General features: G+C 34.6%; 1 protein-coding gene and 1 long non-coding RNA gene across 4 annotated transcripts; both read left to right on the top strand.

Annotated features, from left to right (window-relative positions):
• The first annotated feature begins 8 nt into the window (after positions 1 to 8).
• On the top strand, positions 9 to 1,443 carry LOC114311621 (chorismate mutase 1, chloroplastic). Of its 3 annotated transcripts, none has more exons than XM_082883795.1 (3): positions 9 to 188; positions 977 to 1,113; positions 1,265 to 1,443. In XM_082883795.1, exons 1-3 carry the CDS (start codon positions 96 to 98, stop codon positions 1,266 to 1,268), a joined length of 234 nt encoding a protein of 77 aa, XP_082739921.1. In that variant the 5' UTR covers positions 9 to 95; the 3' UTR covers positions 1,269 to 1,443. The 3 variants fall into 3 exon arrangements, 2 of the variants coding, with proteins under 2 accessions (XP_082739921.1, XP_082739920.1); XM_082883794.1 differs by adding an exon at positions 754 to 892 and having other exon boundaries at positions 977 to 1,443; XR_014338425.1 differs by lacking the exon at positions 9 to 188 and having other exon boundaries at positions 196 to 1,163.
• Positions 1,444 to 7,067: 5,624 nt separating this feature from the next.
• Positions 7,068 to 17,674, top strand: LOC145797201 (uncharacterized). The gene is made up of 7 exons (XR_014338424.1): positions 7,068 to 7,351; positions 15,019 to 15,159; positions 16,111 to 16,203; positions 16,395 to 16,484; positions 16,611 to 16,689; positions 16,933 to 17,005; positions 17,475 to 17,674. It is a non-coding gene; the product is annotated as an uncharacterized LOC145797201 (long non-coding RNA).
• The last annotated feature ends 2,688 nt before the right edge of the window (positions 17,675 to 20,362 follow it).

The following is a 20,362-nucleotide window of genomic DNA, read 5'->3' as shown; positions in this document are numbered from 1 at the left end:
CCAGCCATCACTGACATAGCCCCTTGTTTTATATATTCAAATAGGTTCTTCATCCCATCGCTGATGCAATCAATATCAACAATAAAATATGGGATATGTATTTTAGGGATCTTCTTACAAGACTAGTCAGGGAAGGAGATGATGGTAACTGCGGTTCAGCTGCTGTCTGTGACACAATCTGCTTGCAGGTATACATTTTTAACATATAATTAATCTCGATTAGTTTGAACTGTGAATTATTGGAACAGGAGATGATTTCACTGCAATAATGTACTGTGAGCTGCATTTTAATGCTTCTGAATGTGTGCTTGCTTTAACACACCTATTTGTAGATAATAATTTGTTTTTAATTTGATTTTGTCCATGAAGCTCATCATGTTAAATTTTCTACAAATGGTAAAGCAAGCAGCCTAAACTGAATATCCTACGTTGAATTATAGACAAGACATTTTCCCCGTTGTAAAACAGTGAATGATCCATTTGCCGAGTATTAGTGACTGCCTACTGTTTTCACTAGTTACATTAATGATCCAACATTCTTTCTCATGATAGAAGTAAAGTAATTGATGGATTTGTTGCTTTTGTAGATATATGCTGACTAATTATATATATATATATATATATATTAGCATAACGTTTTTTGATATGTTTTTTATATATCCCAAAGCATGGCATTTAACGTAGTGTTGGGGATTAACCAATCATTCTAACTTGCAACTATTCCTTCTATGTATTGCTGTACTTTGTTTGCAGGCTCTCTCAAAGAGAATTCATTATGGTAAATTTGTAGCAGAGGCCAAATTTCGAGCTTCACCAGATGCATATGAAGCTGCCATTAGAGCACAAGTTTATATTTTATTTTTCAGATGCACCCAGTGCATCCATTCCTTTAGTATAACTTTTTCAAAACCTTGTGTGCTGAAACAGGTCATGATCACTTTGATTTTGTTAAATTGTGGTGCTTGTGATTTTGCAGGATAGGACTCGACTGATGGATTTGCTGACGTATCCCACTGTGGAAGAGGCGATAAAGAGTAGTGTAGAGATGAAAGCCAAAGCTTACGGAAAAGAGGTGACAGATAATAATAATGTAGAGAAAGCGGAGCTGATCCAGTATACAATTTTTCAAAGCTTATCCAAAAAAAAAACATTTAAGCTTGAAGGTCTAAGTTGTTTGATTGTTTAAAATGAACCAAATAGGTATTTATTGCTCAAGCAAAGATAATTTGAATGATGTCTAATATATTGATGTATATTTTTGCAGGTAGTGTTGAGGGAGTAGTTGATATGATTGGGTGGGCGATATTGAGAGCTAAATTGAGATTTTTTTTTTTTTTTTTTTTTTTAGTACTTGAATCTATTAGTTTTTTGTATAAATACTTTTAAGGATGGTTTGATGGATATTTGTTTTGCATGTATAGAAGTTTATATTTTGTATGCACATTTTTTTTTTTTTGAAGAAGAAGAAATATAATTTTGATGAGGGAAGTAATGGAAAATAATACATGTGTAATAGAATTTTTGCAAATATCACTTTACATTTATTGTATATAATATTTGAATATATATATATATATATATATATATGAGAATATAGATTGTTAAAACATTGTAGTTTTTTTTTATATAATTTTTTGCGACAGTAACAAGATGGTCGCTAATACATTGTAGGCATTTTTTAAATTTTTTTGCGATAGCAAAACATTGGTCGCCATAAGTAGATTAAGCAGTCGCAAATAGTTTGCGACTGCTGTTTTGCGGTCGCAAAAAGTATTTGCCACCCCCACATTCGCGACCCCCATTTGCCGTCGCATAGGCCGTCGCAAAAGGTCTTTTGCAACTGTTTTTTTATTATTTGCGACAGCTTGTAACAGTCGCAAAAAGTATTTTTTTTAGTAGTGTTTTGGACCTTTTACCCCACTTCTATTATAAAAACACCACCACCTTCCACATGTTACACATCTCATGCACTAGCACACCTACACATTCAATTGAGAGAAAGAAAGAAGAGGAAGAGAGTGAACTTTGGTAGTAGAGGAGAGGAAAAGAGGAGAAAATTGTGCAAACACTTCACTAGGCAATCAAGTAAGCCACAACACAACTCTCTCTTTCATTTTCCCTTTTCAAATACATGTTATTAGGAGTTTTAAATGGTATTTTCAGATGTGTTTTGATAGTATTCTTTTATTAAAAATGAAAGAAGTTGAGTATTGATTCTACCATTCTTGTATTTCTCTTAATCGGTATAAGAATATCTTTTTCCATATCAAACTATCAAAATTTCCAAAGGTACACATTCACTTTAAATTTCTGAGTTTAATACATATTATTTATCAAGTTTTCATCACAAGAGAATTGGAAAATTCCCCTAGTTGACCTATTTTCTCACCAACTTTCTTTCTTCAAGAACTGTGCCAGAAAAATCTGTTTTACATCCAACTTTTGGAAATTCTAGAAAAATATTCTAGACCTCCATTTTATTTCAAAATCTTCCTTAAGGAGTCAGCTTTCAACGAAAATTGGTTTCATTGAAAATGAGTGAGCGATTTGTGAGAAACTTCGATTTTCATAACGGTCGACGAATCTGGATGGTGCTAGAGTGTTTCCTAAATAACTAAAAATCTAGGAAAGCTATCACATTTCTGAAACACGTTTTGAAAACTAGATTAAATTCTCTACGAACCATAAGAAGGTCGAGTTTGGGAAAAATCTGAAATAGCCCTTTTAATTTTAATCTTTAAATGGTCCTGAATCTGGAAATTTAGTTTTACATGGGTGTTTTATGTTCTTGTGTTCATGAATATACTTATTAGTTTATAATCATGTCTTGCTATGATATTACATGTGTTATGGTTATGTTCCTTATCTTCTTCATTTTAATGATGCTCATGCTTATGTGGATATTACTACCTTGTTAAGTTGTTCTAACTTTAATTTAAAACATTTAACTCAACGGGAAACTTAATTGGGGTGGTATTGGGTTTTCGATCACTTGAATATTGAAGAGATGATAATGTGTTATGTATGGATTGATGGGATGTAGTCCCTAATTGAAGATTAAGTCTTGCGCAAGCGGTTGTTGCGTAAATCCTAGAATGGAACAGACGTATTCAGACTCCTTAAGATGGTTTGATTGGTGAGATAAGGTTAGGTTCGGATGGGACATTCAGGAGGATAAATTTTTTTTGGAAGGATAAGGATGGATTCTGGGTGATAAAACCTTTTTTTTTTTTCGCCATCCCTTTTGAGGCCCTACGGTTGGCGCTACGCGGTATATAACCGTTGGTAGGCATCCGAAGTTAGTTCTGTAACAAAGCAGCAAAAGGGAGAGTTCCTAATAGCCCAGTGTTCAATTCTTATGGTTGGGATGATGAAATCTCTTTGAAAAATTTCTAGAATACTAACATCTAACCTTGTAATCCTTGTTATTGACTTGAATATCATGCTTCATTACTTGCTTGTTATAAATGTGATGGTGTATTGGATTGGAAAAAAACGACGGGGTATGTGTGCGTTTACTGGGCATTCAAAGCTCACAGCGTTTATGCCAGGTATTGAAGACTATTAGAGTGATCGAAGGCAAAACTGAAGTATTTGAAGACGTATGGCTATCCTATGAGAGTTAGGAACTAGTTATGTTAAACGTGTTTTGAGATTGTAAGTGATAGATCCCATGTTATATTTAAGACATGATTTTGTAATTTGTATATATATAACATTTGTAACCTATCCTTATACTCCGTCAACTCATGTAGGCCTTGTGTTAATACCTTGTCAAGATCTGTCAAAAATGTAGCTTTGTTATCTAAGGTGGTTGGACTTAGAAGGGATGCTATTTTGACTCCTCCGACCCTTCTTGAGATCTTGCTTGGTTATTAGCCAAAGAACTCATTAGTGACGTTTCCTACTCTTGTAACCTTAGATAAAGCCTGTATTTAATGGTTAATATATTATCTAATGTTCCCTATTTTTGGGGCGTCACAATGAAAATGGAGAAAGTTTCTATAATATGATTTTACTAATACAATACGTTTCATTATGATTTTACTCACGATATTCATAACAACATATATAATGGCTTTCCATGAACCCATAAACTATTTGGTAAATAGTTTATGAAATCATCATCACCATCATCAGAGAAGCTTGAAATTTCTAGATTAGAAACCAAGAGTGGATCTTTTATAATTGCTATGATGGCATTGTTACGATCAAAATTGAGTAGTAAGTTTAGTGTAATGAAGTAATAAGTGAAACCAAAATTGAGTAGTAAATGGAAGCTCATTGAGTAGTAAGTGAAACTAAATTTGCGTAGTAAATGAAGTATAATGAAATAGTAAGTGGAAACTCATTGAGTAGTACGTGGAGTCTAGTGAAGTAGTTAGTGAAAGCTCATTCAATAATAAGTAGAGCACAGTGAAATAGTAAGTGGAAGTTTATTGAATAGTAAATAAAACTAAAATTGAGTAGTAAGTGAACTGTAAAGAAATAGTAAGTGGAAACTCATTGAGTAGTAAGTGAAATCAAAATTGAGTAGATAGTGGAGTCTACTGAATTAGTAAGTGAAAACTTATTAAGTAGTAAATGAAATTGAAATTGAGTAATAAGTTAAGTGTAATGAAATAGTAAGTGAAAACTCATTGAGTATTATGTAGAGTATAGTAAAATAACAAGAAAGCTCATTAAGTAGTAAGTAAAACCAAAATTTAGTAGCAAGCGGAGTCTAGTAAAGTAGTAAGTAAAAACTCCTTGAGTAGTAAGTGAAACCAAAATTGAGTAGATAGTGAAGTCTATTGAAGTATTAAGTAGAAGTTCATTGAATAATAAGTGGAGTATAGTGAAGTAGTAAGTAGAAACTCATTGAGTAGTAAGTGAAATTAAAATTGAGTAGTAAGTGGTAGGGGTGTTCACGGGTCGAGTCGGCTCGGGTTTGTCATGGACCCGTCATTCGAACTAACTCTATCGGGTTAGAGATTTCTTCATCTGCTTTCGACCGTACTATAAACCAATTTTGGCGGTTGGATTTCTGTTGGGCAAACGAGTTGGACAAATCTGGTGACCTTACCCTTTTCTCTTTCAAACTCTAATCTATACATACATATGCATAGATATTCAGATTTGAAAGAGAGTGAAGAAAGAAAAGGAAAAAAAAATAAAAATTAAAGAGATTTGTAGCAGCCTTGCACGAGTGCATATATATATATATATATATATATTCATTTATAGGTTTAGATTATTGATTTTTGACCAAAGTTGCTTCTTCAATGTCCTCTGCTTTCAAAATCACCATTATAAGCTTCTTCAATGTCCTCTGCTTTTAAAATCACCGTTATAAGAACTTTTTGGTTTGTATGAAAGGGTGAGTGTGAGAGGGAGATGAGGGGTTTCGAGAGTAAAGGTGTTGAGGATTAAAAATTTATAAGATTAGAGAGTCTGAAAGGGGGAAAAAAAAAAGATATCAAACTGTGAGAGAGAGAGAGAGACTATGAAACAAACTGTGAAGAGAAGGATATGAATGAGTTGAATAAAGAGTCTCAGAATGAAATTTAAAAAAAAAAAATAATTACGACACTAGGCTTTGGGATAAACACCTAGGCTACCAGTCCACTTTTCTAAATATGATGTTGATTGAGACCCCTACTCCTCCACTCCCACCACCCCCACACACACGTGGAGTTGGTGATTAGAGAAGAAAAAAAAATAAAATTGACCAATCAGCATCCACTGGAGGTGCTGGGGTCTCCCCTGGTGGGGTCCTAAGCTTTTCTGTTCTAAAAATTTCAATGTATTGGACATAGTGTAGAGTTTTGAGAATATATAAATACAAAATTAATAAAAGATAAAGATGTAATCTGCCTAGCAAATAAAACTGTGACACGTATAGGATGCATTATATTTAATTAGGTCAATCGGTTTGGGTTGTATGATTTTTTGGCTTTAGGAAATCGTGGCTCGATTGATATTTTGAAATTTTTTGAAATTTCCAATCGCAGGATCGTTTATTTTGACTAAACCGTCCGTTATGTGATTTTATCGAGTCGGGTGAATCGGTTTCATCGGATGAATCGGTTGCTTGAACACTCCTAGTAGGTGAAATTTAGTGAAGTAATAAGTGAAAGCTCATTAAGTATTAAGTAGGAGTTTAATGCGTATTTTTTAACTTTTTTTTGGACAATGATAAATCTGATAAAATAGTAAGTAAAATCTAATTAGTAGTAAATGAAATTTAATTAAGTAGTAAATCAGGTTTAATTAAGTAATATCTTATTGAGTAGTAAGTCAAGTTTAATTGAGTAATAAATGGAGTTTGATTAACACTATTATAAAAATAGTTAAAGATCATATTTTGACAAATGAAAATATCTCACTTTTATTAAAAGTGTAATAAAAATAATTAAATTGATATTTTAATCACACTTAATTTAATTAAATATGATAATATTTATTTTTTATATCACTTTTTAATTAAATATAATTATATATATATATATATATATTTTAATTACACCTTTTAATTAACATGTCATTATAGCATTTAACCATTTTTATTGTTTTCCCCCTCTGGCGTGCAGCAGCGACCCACCCCCACAAAGAATCCGGATCCTCGGCCGCCCTTCTCGACGGCCGTTCCCAGCAGCCCCCCAAAACGACGTCGTTTTGAGGGTTTTTTGATTTTTTTTTTTTTCTTTCTTCTTCCTTCTTCGCAGAGCCAGAGCAGAGGGGAGGGGAGGAGAGGGGAAGAAGAGAGAGAGGAAGGGGAGGGGAGGGGGTCCGGATTCGCCGAAGACTCGCCTTCGCAGGTCGTTCGATCGTCGCCTCGCCTCGCCTCCGGCCCGCCTCCGCCTCCTCCTCCTCCTCCCCCGGTGATTATGGCCCCCTCCAGTCCGGCCCACCGGCGGCTCCCCTCCCCTCCCCTCCCCCTTTCTCTCTTCTTCCCCTCCCCTCCCCTCTGGTTCGTTCGAACGAGGAAGAAGAAAGAAAAAAAAAATCAAAAAAACCCCCAAAACGACGTCGTTTTGGGGGGCTGCTGGGACGGCCGCCGAGAAGAGCGACCGAGAATCCGGACTCCCCCACAAACGAACAAATCATTTTCACCTTTTGAGATTCCAAACCCCTCTATCTCTCTCTCTCCCCCCAAACCCTAACCTTAGTCTTCTGCATATCCTTCGATCGGCCGGCACTGTCTCCATTCTTCGACCGGTGAAGAGTGATGGGCGGCGGCAATGGCGGCGAATGAGTTCAGTCTCAAATCCAAGTCTACAATCGATGTTGAGTTCGCTAGCAAAAGATTGAATGTTGATGGCAAAGTCATCAAAGCTCAGATTTGGGACACTGCTGCTGGCCAAGAAAGGTAGTTTTTGTTGGAATGGTTATAAAATTCTGGATAAAACCAGAATTTTTTCCTAAGTTCGGTCTATTTTTTAGGTGGGCCCCGAGTGTCGATTTACTCGGGTCAAAGTGGTAACGCGTTCTATGCCGCGTTGTGATTCACGTGGTATATTTGGTTGCTCAAAACCATTACCGAGTGAATGGGAAATTGAAGCCAAAGTGTGCTCCATGGAAATGGAGTTTTGGTGGAAATTCCTTAAGGTTGTAAATTGGCTTGTCCCACATTGATTTGGTGGGAGGTTTTGAAAGGGTTTATAAGGCTTAGGGTGAGATACTTGGGGTGTGCCCCAAGGGGTACCCAAGTGTTTTAGAGGGAGAGGTTATGGGCAAAATGGGCTAGACCCATTGGACCCAAAAATCACCACACGCGCGCGCGCCGCCGCCGCCGTCCGTCCGGTCGGGCGGGCTGGGCTTGGGCGCGAGTGTGTGGTTGGATTGGGCTTCTAATCTTTTTGGGCCAAAAACATTTGATTATTAAAATAAAATCCAGAATTCAAATTAAATTAGTTTGGATTTTTTGTTCATCCAAACAGGGCCCTTCCCGGTTTCAAACAGAAATAAACTGTTTTGGAATTAATGCACACCCAAACAGGGCCCTTCCTGTTTTACTATCTGTTTGAATTCAAAACCCAACAGGTATGATACCTGTTCAATTCAAAACCAAGAGCTACATGCCTGTTTATTTCAAATCCAATAAATAGGACCACCCTCATTTGATGTTTTGCATTCAGAAATTTCGTATTTCACTTCTGTTTTCTATTCTTCATCTTGCTGCATTTTATTTCCGAAAGAAAAAGTGTAAACACTTAGTGTGTTCGTAAGGCAAACAGTTAGTAGTGCTGCTATTGTTTGTGGTAGATCATTTCATCCTGGGAGATAGACGTCCGAATTCTGAAAGCACCGTGGAGAGGACGAATCTGTCTTAAGGACACAGTGTTAAACACTAGACTTGATCAGAAAAATAATTCGAAGAAATTAAATCAAGTAAGTTATTTAATTACTTTCAGTGTTGTTTTTATTTGTTTATTTATTCAGATTTTAATTTTGTTTTTGTAACAAAATAAAATCTGTTTTGTTTTTTAATTTATTTATTTTTATTTCGAGTTTGATTTTTGTAATCAAACATATTCTCTCCTTTACTCTATTTCTTTTATTCTTGTTGTTGTTTTGTACACAACAGAATTAAATCCTTTTAAATACAGTGAAGATTTTCCAACAATCTTAAGACAGATTCCTTTTTGGGTATCTTCATTGTATTTAATTTTCTGTGTTTTCAAATTAATATTCTGGTTGGAAAAACAAATAGTGATTTATGCTATTTGACAGATAGTAGTAATATACTGTCTCTTTTCTTTGACAACTACTAGTAGTACGATACTGGTGTCATTAACAATTCAGAATATTATTTGGTATTACAGAAAATTCTTGTGATATTTTATTTTTCAAGTTTTAGTAACAAGGAAAATAAAATTATTTTGTTGTTATAATTATTTTCTGGTTTTAGTAACTAGAAAATTAATTTGTGTTTTAATATTTTCTGATTTTTGTAATCAGAGATTATGGCTACTACAACTGAAACTGCATCTGGCAGTGGTACTCCTATTGTTACACCTACATCGGTCCCTATCCAGAACCATGTTCATGTACCAATCAATCATGGAGAAAAACCGGAAAAATTTAATGGTACCGAGTTTAAGAGATGGCAGCAGAAGATGCTGTTCTATCTTACAACTCTTAATTTGGCCCGGTTTCTCCATGAAGAGGCTCCAGCATTTAAAGAGGGTGAAAGTGATCGGCAAGTTGTTGCCGCTGTAGATGCTTGGAAACATTCAGATTTCCTGTGCAGAAACTACATCCTAAATGGCCTTGACAATATGCTGTATAATGTATACAGTCCTCTGAAAACAGCAAAAGAATTGTGGGATTCTTTGGAGAAGAAATACAAGACAGAAGATGCCGGCACGAAGAAATTTGTCGTCGGTAAATTTTTGGACTTTGTTATGGTAGACTCCCAAACGGTAATATCTCAAGTTCAAAGTTTTCAAATAATTTTGCATGATATTCATTCAGAAGGTATGTCTCTTAGCGAGTCATTCCAAGTCGCAGCTTTAGTGGAAAAGTTACCACCGGCTTGGAAAGATTTCAAAAATTATTTAAAACATAAACGCAAAGAGATGACTATGGATGAATTGATTGTAAGATTAAGAATTGAAGAAGATAACCGAAAGGCTGAAAAGAGGAATGGGAAAAATCCCATTGAGTCCAAGGCAAATGTGGTTGAACAAGTTCATAAACCACATAACAAAAAGAGGAAGTTTACTGGAGATGGTCCTAAACAAGGCGATAGTAGCAAGAAGTTCAAAGGAAAATGCTATAACTGTGGCAAAACTGGACATCGAGCTTCTGACTGCCGCCGCCCTAAAAAGAATCATGGAAGTACAAGTAAGAAGACCACCAATCAGGCCAATGTAACAGAATTGGATTACATCTCTGACGGAGTGAATGACATCAACCTTTCTGCTGTGGTGTCTGAGGCTAACTTGGTTGGAAATCCCAAAGAGTGGTGGGTTGACACTGGAGCAACTCGTCACATATGTGCGGACAAGAAGATGTTCACTACCTACAATGAGGCTGCAAATGGTGAACAACTTTTCATGGGAAATTCTTCTACTTCTGCTGTGGCTGGACAAGGGAAAGTAATCTTGAAGATGACATCAGGGAAAGAACTGACCCTCAACAACGTACTACATGTACCTGACATCCGGAAGAATTTAGTTTCTGGGTCTTTGTTAAGTAAAAATGGTTTTAGGCTTGTATTTGAGTCTGATAAGTTTGTATTAACAAAGAGTGGTATGTATGTTGGTAAGGGATACATGAGTGATGGTCTTTTTAAGTTAAATGTAATGACAGTTGTACCGAAAGTTGCTATGAATAAGAATAACACATCTTTTGTTTATATTCTTGAGTCAAATTTATGGCATGGTAGATTAGGACATGTGAATTTTGATGCTTTGCGTAGATTAATTGGTTTAGATTATATACCAAAGTTTGAAATTAATCCTAATCATAAATGTGAAATTTGTGTAGAAGCGAAACTAACTAAGGCTCCATTTAAATCGGTTGAAAGAAAAACCGAACCTCTAGAATTAATTCACACTGATGTATGTGATTTAAAGTTTATTCAAACTAGAGGTGGCAAAAAGTATTTCATAACATTTATCGATGATTGCACAAGATATTGTTATGTTTATTTACTTAGAAGTAAAGATGAAGCCTTAGAAATGTTTAAACTCTACAAAACAGAAGTTGAAAATCAACTTGGTAAAACCATTAAAATGGTTAGAAGTGATAGGGGTGGTGAATATGATGCACCATTAAATGAATTTTGTGCACAACATGGCATTATTCACCAAACTACAGCCCCTTATTCTCCACAGCAAAATGGAATTGCTGAAAGGAAGAATAGAACCCTAAAAGAAATGATGAATGCCATGTTACTAAGTTCAGGCTTACCACAGAACTTGTGGGGGGAAGTAATATTGTCTGCTAATTATGTTCTTAATAGAATACCCCACAAGAAAACCAAAAGCATTCCTTATGAATTGTGGAAAGGTCGACCACCTTCCTACAAATACTTAAAAGTGTGGGGGTGTTTGGCAAAAGTTGAAGTACCTGTTCCTAAAAAGACTAAGATAGGACCAAAAACAGTAGATTGTGTGTTTATTGGTTATGCTCAGAATAGTAGTGCATATCGGTTTCTGACTTATAAATCAGATATACCTGATATAAATGTGAACACTATTATAGAGTCAAGGAATGCTGTGTTTTTTGAACATGTCTTTCCTTACAAGAAAGGACAGGAATTAAGTTCACAGAAAAGAACTTATGATTGTACACAAAGTCAAGAGACTAATGACAATCAAACACAAGAGACTAGTAATAGTCTCGACCAACTGGATTTAACTAATGATGAACCAAGACGAAGTAAAAGAGCGAGAACATCAAAATCCTTTGGTCCAGATTTTCTGACATACTTGTTAGAAAATGAACCTCAAAGCTTTAAGGCAGCAATGACAGGTCCTGAAGCACCTTTGTAGAAAGAGGCTGCTAATAATGAAATTGAATCCATTATGCAAAATCATACTTGGGAATTGGTGGATCTTCCACCAGGTTCTAAACCTCTTGGATATAAATGGATATTCAAGAGAAAAATGAAAGCAGATGGTTCAATTGACAAGTATAAAGCAAGACTTGTTGTTAAAGGTTACAGACAAAAGGAAGGTCTGGACTATTTTGACACATATTCCCCTGTGACAAGAATAACATCCATTCGCATGCTTATTGCTATAGCAGCGTTGTTTAATTTAGAAATATATCAAATGGATGTTAAGACAGCTTTCTTAAACGGTGATCTAAATGAAGAGATCTATATGGAACAACCCGAAGGGTTTGTAGTATCAGGGCAAGAAAAGAAAGTTTGTCGACTTGTAAAATCCCTTTATGGATTAAAACAAGCACCTAAGCAATGGCATGAAAAATTTGATCATGCAATGCTTACTAATGGGTTTAAGATAAACGAATGTGACAAATGCGTCTATGTTAAGAACACTGACCAAGGATATGTCATAGTTTGTTTTTATGTGGATGACATGCTTATCATTGGAAGCAGTCAAAACATGATCAAATCAACTAAGCAGATGCTTAACAAAAGATTTGATATGAAAGATATGGGGGTCGCAGATGTTATATTAGGAATGAAAATTACTAAAACATCTGACGGATATGCATTATCTCAATCTCATTATATTGAGAAAATTCTTGATAAATTTATCAAGGATGATTTGAATTTAGCTAGAACACCTGTAGACATCAGTCTTTATTTATCGAAAAATAAAGGTGATGCAGTGTCTCAGTTAAAATACTCCCAAATCATTGGAAGCCTAATGTACCTAATGAATTGTACTCGTCCTGATATAGCTTATGCTATAAGTAAATTGAGTAGGTACACTAGTAACCCTGGAGAAGACCATTGGAAAGCGATCATTCGAGTTCTTAGATATCTAAGATTTACTCGTGATCATGGTTTGAACTTTACTCGATATCCAGCAGTACTCGAAGGTTATTGTGATGCCAATTGGATATCGGATACTAAAGATTCAAAATCCACTAGTGGATATGTCTTTACTCTAGGAGGCGCTGCTGTTTCTTGGAAGTCCACGAAACAAACGTGCATCGCACGATCCACAATGGAATCCGAGTTCATTGCTTTAGACAAAGCAGGTGAAGAAGCAGAATGGCTTCGTCACTTCTTAGAAGACATTCCAATGTGGCCAAAACCTGTGCCAGCTATTTGCATTCATTGTGATAGTCAATCTGCAATAGGCAGGGCACAAAATCATATGTATAATGGTAAGTCACGACATATTCGTCGTCGACATAATACCGTAAGGCAATTGTTGTCAAACGGAATAATCTCAATAGATTATATAAAATCTAAAGAGAATATTGCGGATTCGTTAACAAAAGGTTTGACAAAAGAGCTAGTGTATAGTTCATCGAATGGGATGGGATTAAAGCCTATTACATAAGAGTCGTCATAATGGTAACCCTACTTATATGACTGGAGATCCCAAGAACTAAGTTCAAAGGGACAACTAAGTTATGTATGGCTCGCCAGAAATCACCAAGGGATTAAAATTCCTACCCATTCCTATGGTGAGAGTGATATCTGCAACATATGTTGTATGCAGAGGTATAAGGATAAGCTTTGCTTTTAATGATTACTTATATCTTGATTAAGACATAAAATCAAGACGAGTATAAGGAGATACTCACAATAAGAATCACCTATATGAGTGTTGAACTGGGGCCGGTTCTATGAGAATGCAAAGGCTAAATTCTCTAGAAACACTTATGAAAACCAGGCGCGTTCAAGGCCAAAATGAACACAACAGTGAGAACCACGATGTGTTAGAAGATATTTTGTGTGAAATCTATTGTCTTGGCTTACACAAACGGCTGAACAATTCAAGGCATCGCGTCCATTGGTTAGCCAGTAAGTCCGATAGGTTATCACTAGGGAAGGTTCAAAGCCGAAAACTACCTATCCTGATGCAAGATATTTTCGACTTATACTCTTTCGTTAAAGTCTGCATTTTGTTGCATTTCCGTTGTCATCAAATTCCATTCATGTGGGGGATTGTTGGAATGGTTATAAAATTCTGGATAAAACCAGAATTTTTTCCTAAGTTCGGTCTATTTTTTAGGTGGGCCCCGAGTGTCGATTTACTCGGGTCAAAGTGGTAACGCGTTCTATGCCGCGTTGTGATTCACGTGGTATATTTGGTTGCTCAAAACCATTACCGAGTGAATGGAAAATTGAAGCCAAAGTGTGCTCCATAGAAATGGAGTTTTGGTGGAAATTCCTTAAGGTTGTAAATTGGCTTGTCCCACATTGATTTGGTGGGAGGTTTTGAAAGGGTTTATAAGGCTTAGGGTGAGATACTTGGGGTGTGCCCCAAGGGGTACCCAAGTGTTTTAGAGGGAGAGGTTATGGGCAAAATGGGCTAGACCCATTGGACCCAAAAATCACCACGCGCGCGCGCCGCCGCCGCCGTCCGTCCGGGCGGGCGGGCGGGCTGGGCTGGGCCTGGGCTTGGGCGCGGGTGTGTGGTTGGGTTGGGCTTCTAATCTTTTTGGGCCAAAAACATTTGAATTTAATTTTATTTTTTATTAAAATAAAATCCAGAATTCAAATTAAATTAGTTTGGATTTTTTGTTCATCCAAACAGGGCCCTTCCCGGTTTCAAACAGAAATAAACTGTTTTGGAATTAATGCACACCCAAACAGGGCCCTTCCCGTTTTACTATCTGTTTGAATTAATTCAAATCTGTTTGAATTCAAAACCCAACAGTATGATACCTGTTCAATTCAAAACTAAGAGCTACATACCTGTTTATTTCAAATCCAAGAGCCACCTTCACATCTATAAATAGGACCACCCTCATTTGATGTTTTGCATTCAGAAATTTCGTATTTCACTTCTGTTTTCTATTCTTCATCTTGCTGCATTTTATTTCCGAAAGAAAAAGTGTAAACACTTAGTGTGTTCGTAAGGCAAACAGTTAGTAGTGCTGCTATTGTTTGTGGTAGATCATTTCATCCTGGGAGATAGACGTCCGAATTCTGAAAGCACCGTGGAGAGGACGAATCTGTCTTAAGGACACAGTGTTAAACACTGGACTTGATCAGAAAAATAATTCGAAGAAATTAAATCAAGTAAGTTATTTAATTACTTTCAGTGTTGTTTTTATTTGTTTATTTATTCGGATTTTAATTTTGTTTTTGTAACAAAATAAAATCTGTTTTGTTTTTTAATTTATTTATTTTTATTTCGAGTTTGATTTTTGTAATCAAACATATTCTCTCCTTTACTCTATTTCTTTTATTCTTGTTGTTGTTTTGTACACAACAGAATTAAATCCTTTTAAATACAGTGAAGATTTTCCAACAGTTTTTAGTTTTATTCCTGATCTGGGTTGGTTTGATTAGGATTTAATTGGTATGAAGAGATCTAAACTGTTTTGGCTGAGATTCTGATAATTTTTAGTTTTTTTGGTATTTCTTAGTTTAATTGATGAGGGGAAGAATCCGGATGAATTCACTAGGGATGTGCTGAATGGCTGCATTGCCAAAAACCAATATATAGCATATGGAATGTTATCTTCCTGCTATTGGACCTTTTCATCTTGCTTCTGCATCAGAAAAAGGTGTTTGAATGATTCAATTATTGGGCAAATCACATACTAGTCTTCAATATCATGTTTCCTGTCCTCTATTTTCTTCTTGTTACTGTATTAAGGTAGCCGATGCTTGGAATTCTGATGCTGATTTGTTTGATAAACAAATTGGAAAATTTAAGAGAGTTCGTCTTAGTTTATTGCACAAAACATCGACATTTAAAAACATCTACAAAGTTACAAATTTGATCCAAAGAAAACCAAGGGGAGTAATATCATTGATGCAACATATTTCATAATTTATATTCGATTGAAGTGAGGCAAATTTAGCTTCTGTTTTGTGTTAGACATCAGTGTTCAATAAATAGAATGATTTAGTAATGAAGTTACTACTACTAGATAAAATCATCTCATTAGGAAAGAATATTTACAGTGTTTTATCATATGCTGCTGGGATCTAATCACTGCCTTAGGGCTCTGTTCTCCATTCCTAATATAAGATTTTTCTGATCATGAAATTCAAGCGCGGCTGAAACTTCAGATTGTTCAGCCTGTAAGGCAAGAAATAGGCAAGAATGTGTCAAAACTGGTATCATGCACATACCGCGAAGTGTCAATCATTTTACATGGAAACAATAGTAAATACAAAGTACAGATGTTTATGCTTCCCTGCCTGTAAAACTTGTATAGTCCTTTCCAAATCGGCTATGTATTGAAGTTTCCTGATCCGTGACTGATGAGCCGATTGCCTGCATCTTACAACATGTTACAGGTTTAACTTCAATGTCATAGTTAGTAGGTACAACTATGACATTTAGAATCTCTCATATTTTGAATTCGAGTGAACTTTGATTTCATTTACCTGACCTGACACTTTGGTTCTTACAATCTTGTTGAAAAGGCTTGTTAACTAGATTGCACCATCATTTTGCATGCACTTTTGATCTTGAATGCAATTATTATTGTTCTGCTTGTGTTCAGAGTTTAAGGAAGCATCATCTAGAGGAACTTGAACAGGCATTTCTAGATAAGTGGAATCTTATAGGGAGATTTATTCGAGCTACTTCTCTAGCCGTAAGTTACACTTTAGGGTGTCAACTTCTCTGTCCTGTATATGTATTCAGCATCGCAATGCAGATCTGCCCTTGGCTCTGTTTTTGTTTATTTTTTACCTCTGTTTTGGTTCTTTGATCCATAAATAGCTTGTTTTGTTTTCTAATTTTTTGTTCTTTTTTCGATTCTTTTCGTGTTTATTGGTTGATTAGTTGGTTTGAGAAAATCATGGTAAAGCTTTGTGGCTGGCTATTGCTAGTGATGATGCCTCTGAAGCCTTTGCACAAGCATTACAAGAGAAGGTTTTTGTTGATATTCGCATCTCATTAGAAGCAATATTCAAAATGTAGCTCTTTAATTTTTATAAGTAATGGGCCTTATAGCTAATCTTTGTCCCACTTTGTTGTTTAAAACCATCCATGGACCAGAAAGTACACTAAGAGTTGGAATAGGTTGGCTGCCATGGCTGCTGAACATGTTGTAATGACAAAGTGTTCAATTCTACAGGTTAGAATTTTTTTGCTAGGCTTTGTTAATATGTCTAGTAATTTTCATGTCTTTGTTTCCTTGTTCTCTAATGGCAGTTATACTTGTTAATGAGCTAAGAAATTTCAAAAATTATGAGGCAGCTCACATTCGTATCCATAAACATAGGAATATTATTTTTATTGAAACTTTCATCTTTGATGAATGATATTTTTTTTATTCAGTTTACCTAAACAACTTGCATCTGTTGTCATTCTTTTGAAGGTGGCAGATGAATGGGGCCAAAACTCATGGTGGAAGCCTTCCATGAACCAAAGAATAGAAAAAAGAGTTCGAGGTTTGTACATTTAGTCCCACATTTCATCTTACCCTTCTATTGCTGTATGCTAAGGTGGCTTGGTTGGATTTTGAACATCTGAGGAACTAATAAGAGCCAGGATGAGAGTAATGGACCTGGTGCTTAATACTTTAGATGGTATGGAACCAAATAAAGTCTCTCTCAGTCTCAGCCTTAGCCTTATAAATTTTCATGATTATGAATTTTGTCTCCATTTCTAAGATTAACATTAACGTGTGTTTCTCTCTTTATATATATAACCACTATGTGTTTCCCTATGACTTATGCTCATTGATTAACATTATGTTCATTGATTTGTTGGTGGAGTTCAATAGAAATTACGATATTGTTGGAGCATTCTCAACACTTAGAATTCTGATTTTCAGAGTGTACTTGTATTTACACAAATGATTTTGTCGGGTTTATTTCATTTATTTTTTTAACTCCTAATTTGTTTTAATTTTTACAGCTCTACAATTTTAAGTGGAGCGAGTACTACGTATCCGGGATTGCCTTGTCGGTAATAAATTTAAATTCTTTTTGCACTAAATAAAATCATTGTCGCTTTCTTTTTGTTGATATCTTTGTATATAGTAATTGTTCTCTCCGAAGTTATCCTTGATTTGACTAATTTTTTTCCATTAAGTTTATGTTTGGGTCTTTTTGAAACTTCTTGTTCATTCCTAATGACAGTTAGGGTACATAACAAACATTTGAAAGCAGCAGCTGCCAGGGACGAAACTAGGAATTTTTTTTCGGGGGGGCAAAAATAATTTTTTTTTTATTTAAATTTTATATCAATTGATATAAACAATTATATTTCAATTAAAGAATGAAAAATAAATTAATACGTAATACTAAATTAATACGTAAAAAATAAAATAAGTTTTTATTTGAACAAAGTAATACAATTAGTTAAAAAATCATCACCCATTTTGTTACAACACGTAATTTTAACAATTTTCTTCATAATTATAGTAGTAACTGAAAGAGTAAACACAAATGCAATTACTTTGCAAACAGGTGGATAGATTGTTTCATTTTTTAGTCCTTCTCAACCATTGACGCAAATTTTTTGTAATCTCTTTAGTTCTCAATTGTATTTTCTTATGATCCGTGAAGTATTGAAGATAAAACTTGTCTGCAATCAACTCTCTTTCACTTTAAATTTTTTATTTAGTCTTTTTTTTATTTTAATAAAATTTGCTCAACATTTTTAGTATAACAATAATATTCACTATCATAATAGGCAATGGGATGGAAAGAATGACTCAAATTTATATGTGAGATGTCAAGCCATTGAAAAAATTGTCATTTAAATGAGGATAGTAATCTTCCTTTTGGTTATTCCAAATCGTAACGCACAATATGCACTTGTTTGAGAATTTCTCTTTTTCATGTGTAATGTGAGTTATCTAATTTTTCACGTAATAATTTACACATGCATCCACATAGTGTGGAATAACATTTCTCTTTTTATATCCTTATGTTTGGTTCATAAATTTGAAAATAAATTTAGAAAGAGAAATAAAAAAAAAAGATAAAATATAAATGAAATATAATTATATTTCACTTGCATTGTACACACATTTTCTCTTTTTCTTTTCAAATTTATAAACTAAATACAACCTAAAAATATGCTCATTATAAATTGTATTATGAAACTTGCAAGAAACAAATAAATAAAAATTTCAAATACACAATTATTTTTTTGTTAATAGAATGACGTGGGCAATCAAAAAAAGATGGGACTACATCTATTCAAAGCAAAGGGGCCACATTAATAAAAATTGTATACAACTTTCAAAGAACTAGCCATAACAGTTGCACTCTCCAAACAGGCGGGGGGCCATGGCCCCTCATGGTCTCCCCACAGGTCCGTCCCTGGCAGCTGCTAAGGTGGCAGTTTTAAAGAGATGGAAAAGGTTCCTTGTGGAAAAAGGTTATGTTAATTATGTTATTCGTTGGTACTCTTTAGAAGCATTTATTTTTTGAGAGTGAAAAAGCATATTTGCTCTCAAAATTAAGCGTAGTACTTTAAAATTGTAATTAAATAGAGGCTTGAAGTTTTAAAGTAAACTATAACTAGACAACTCAACCCTTGGCCCCCCTCCATTGGATTTTCCCTTAATCCACCCCTTGATCTTTACACTGTTTTGTAGCATAGCCTATATATAGTTCTTTCTAATGTAGTAAATTTTAGTGTTCCTAACTATTGTAATTACAACTTTTATTATTTATTTAACCTCTTTTTGTATTCAGTTTGGCATTAGAAAGTCCTCCATTTTGGTAATATAATTTCAATGGGTTTAACTCAATTCCTATCTTTGATCAGTCTGTTATATATTTATTTATTTATTTTATTTGTATTGGCATAGAAAATTTGAGAGTTGTATTGAAAATTGGAGATCAATTGAAAATCTATGGCTTCTACATAGATTGTTCTCTCCCTCTCTGAAATTGTATACATGTTAATTTTTCATGTTTGTAGATGTCATTAGTTGGGGTTTAAGGTTTGCATGTCCTATTGGGTTAAAGCAACTAAAAACATATTAGTAGTTTGTATTAACGAGTTGCTATTTAATATTCATCAAGATGAAGCTCTATGACTATATTGTAGATGGGTCTTCTCTCAAGTAGGTAATTTTTAAAATTTTGGTTTGTACACTTAAATTATTGAATTTTATAGCTTGTTTGGTTTGAGGCTTGGGTAGCCTCTGTTTTTTGTGTGCTTGTTTGGCTTGAGGTTTGTCTGTTATTGAATTGGAATCTTACCAACTTTCTAATGTGGTTTTGGATTATGCACATAATTGGTCTTGCCATGGGTGCCAACATAGTTGGGATGTGTGGTTTTGACAACAATGCAATTTAAATTTTAAATTTTATCTTGTACATTTTTTCTCATTAATAAATTCTCTTTTGCTGATTTAAAAAAGAGGGGATACTTATATTTAAGTCCTAATAAGTGGACTTATTGTCTAATAGGTCTTATGGGAAAAATTTGTCATAAAAAAAGTCACTAATTGTAAGTTTTAGTAACAATTTATAAAAATCATGACAAAAAAAGTCACTAATTGTCAATTTTTAGTGACATATATAAAAAATTGTCACAAAAAAATTATTTTTAGCGACAATTTTATCAAGGTTTATTTTCAATAGGACTTAATGGGAATTAAGTCCAACTATTAAGACCTATTGGTAATTTATCCAAAAAAAAAGTACCAAAAAAATACGCTGACTATCCAATTTTTATTCTTCTTTCACATGTGCTACTACCCAGAAGTTATTTTGTAGTCAAAGTTCATAAAACATAATAATCACATTATTTCAATTATTTTGATCAAACACATCTTTGTG

Source organism: Camellia sinensis, chromosome 8, assembly GCF_055761805.1.
Source record: "Camellia sinensis isolate YWXY chromosome 8, ASM5576180v1, whole genome shotgun sequence".
Lineage (NCBI taxonomy): Eukaryota > Viridiplantae > Streptophyta > Magnoliopsida > Ericales > Theaceae > Camellia > Camellia sinensis.
This window is presented reverse-complemented; position numbering and strand designations above follow the sequence as displayed.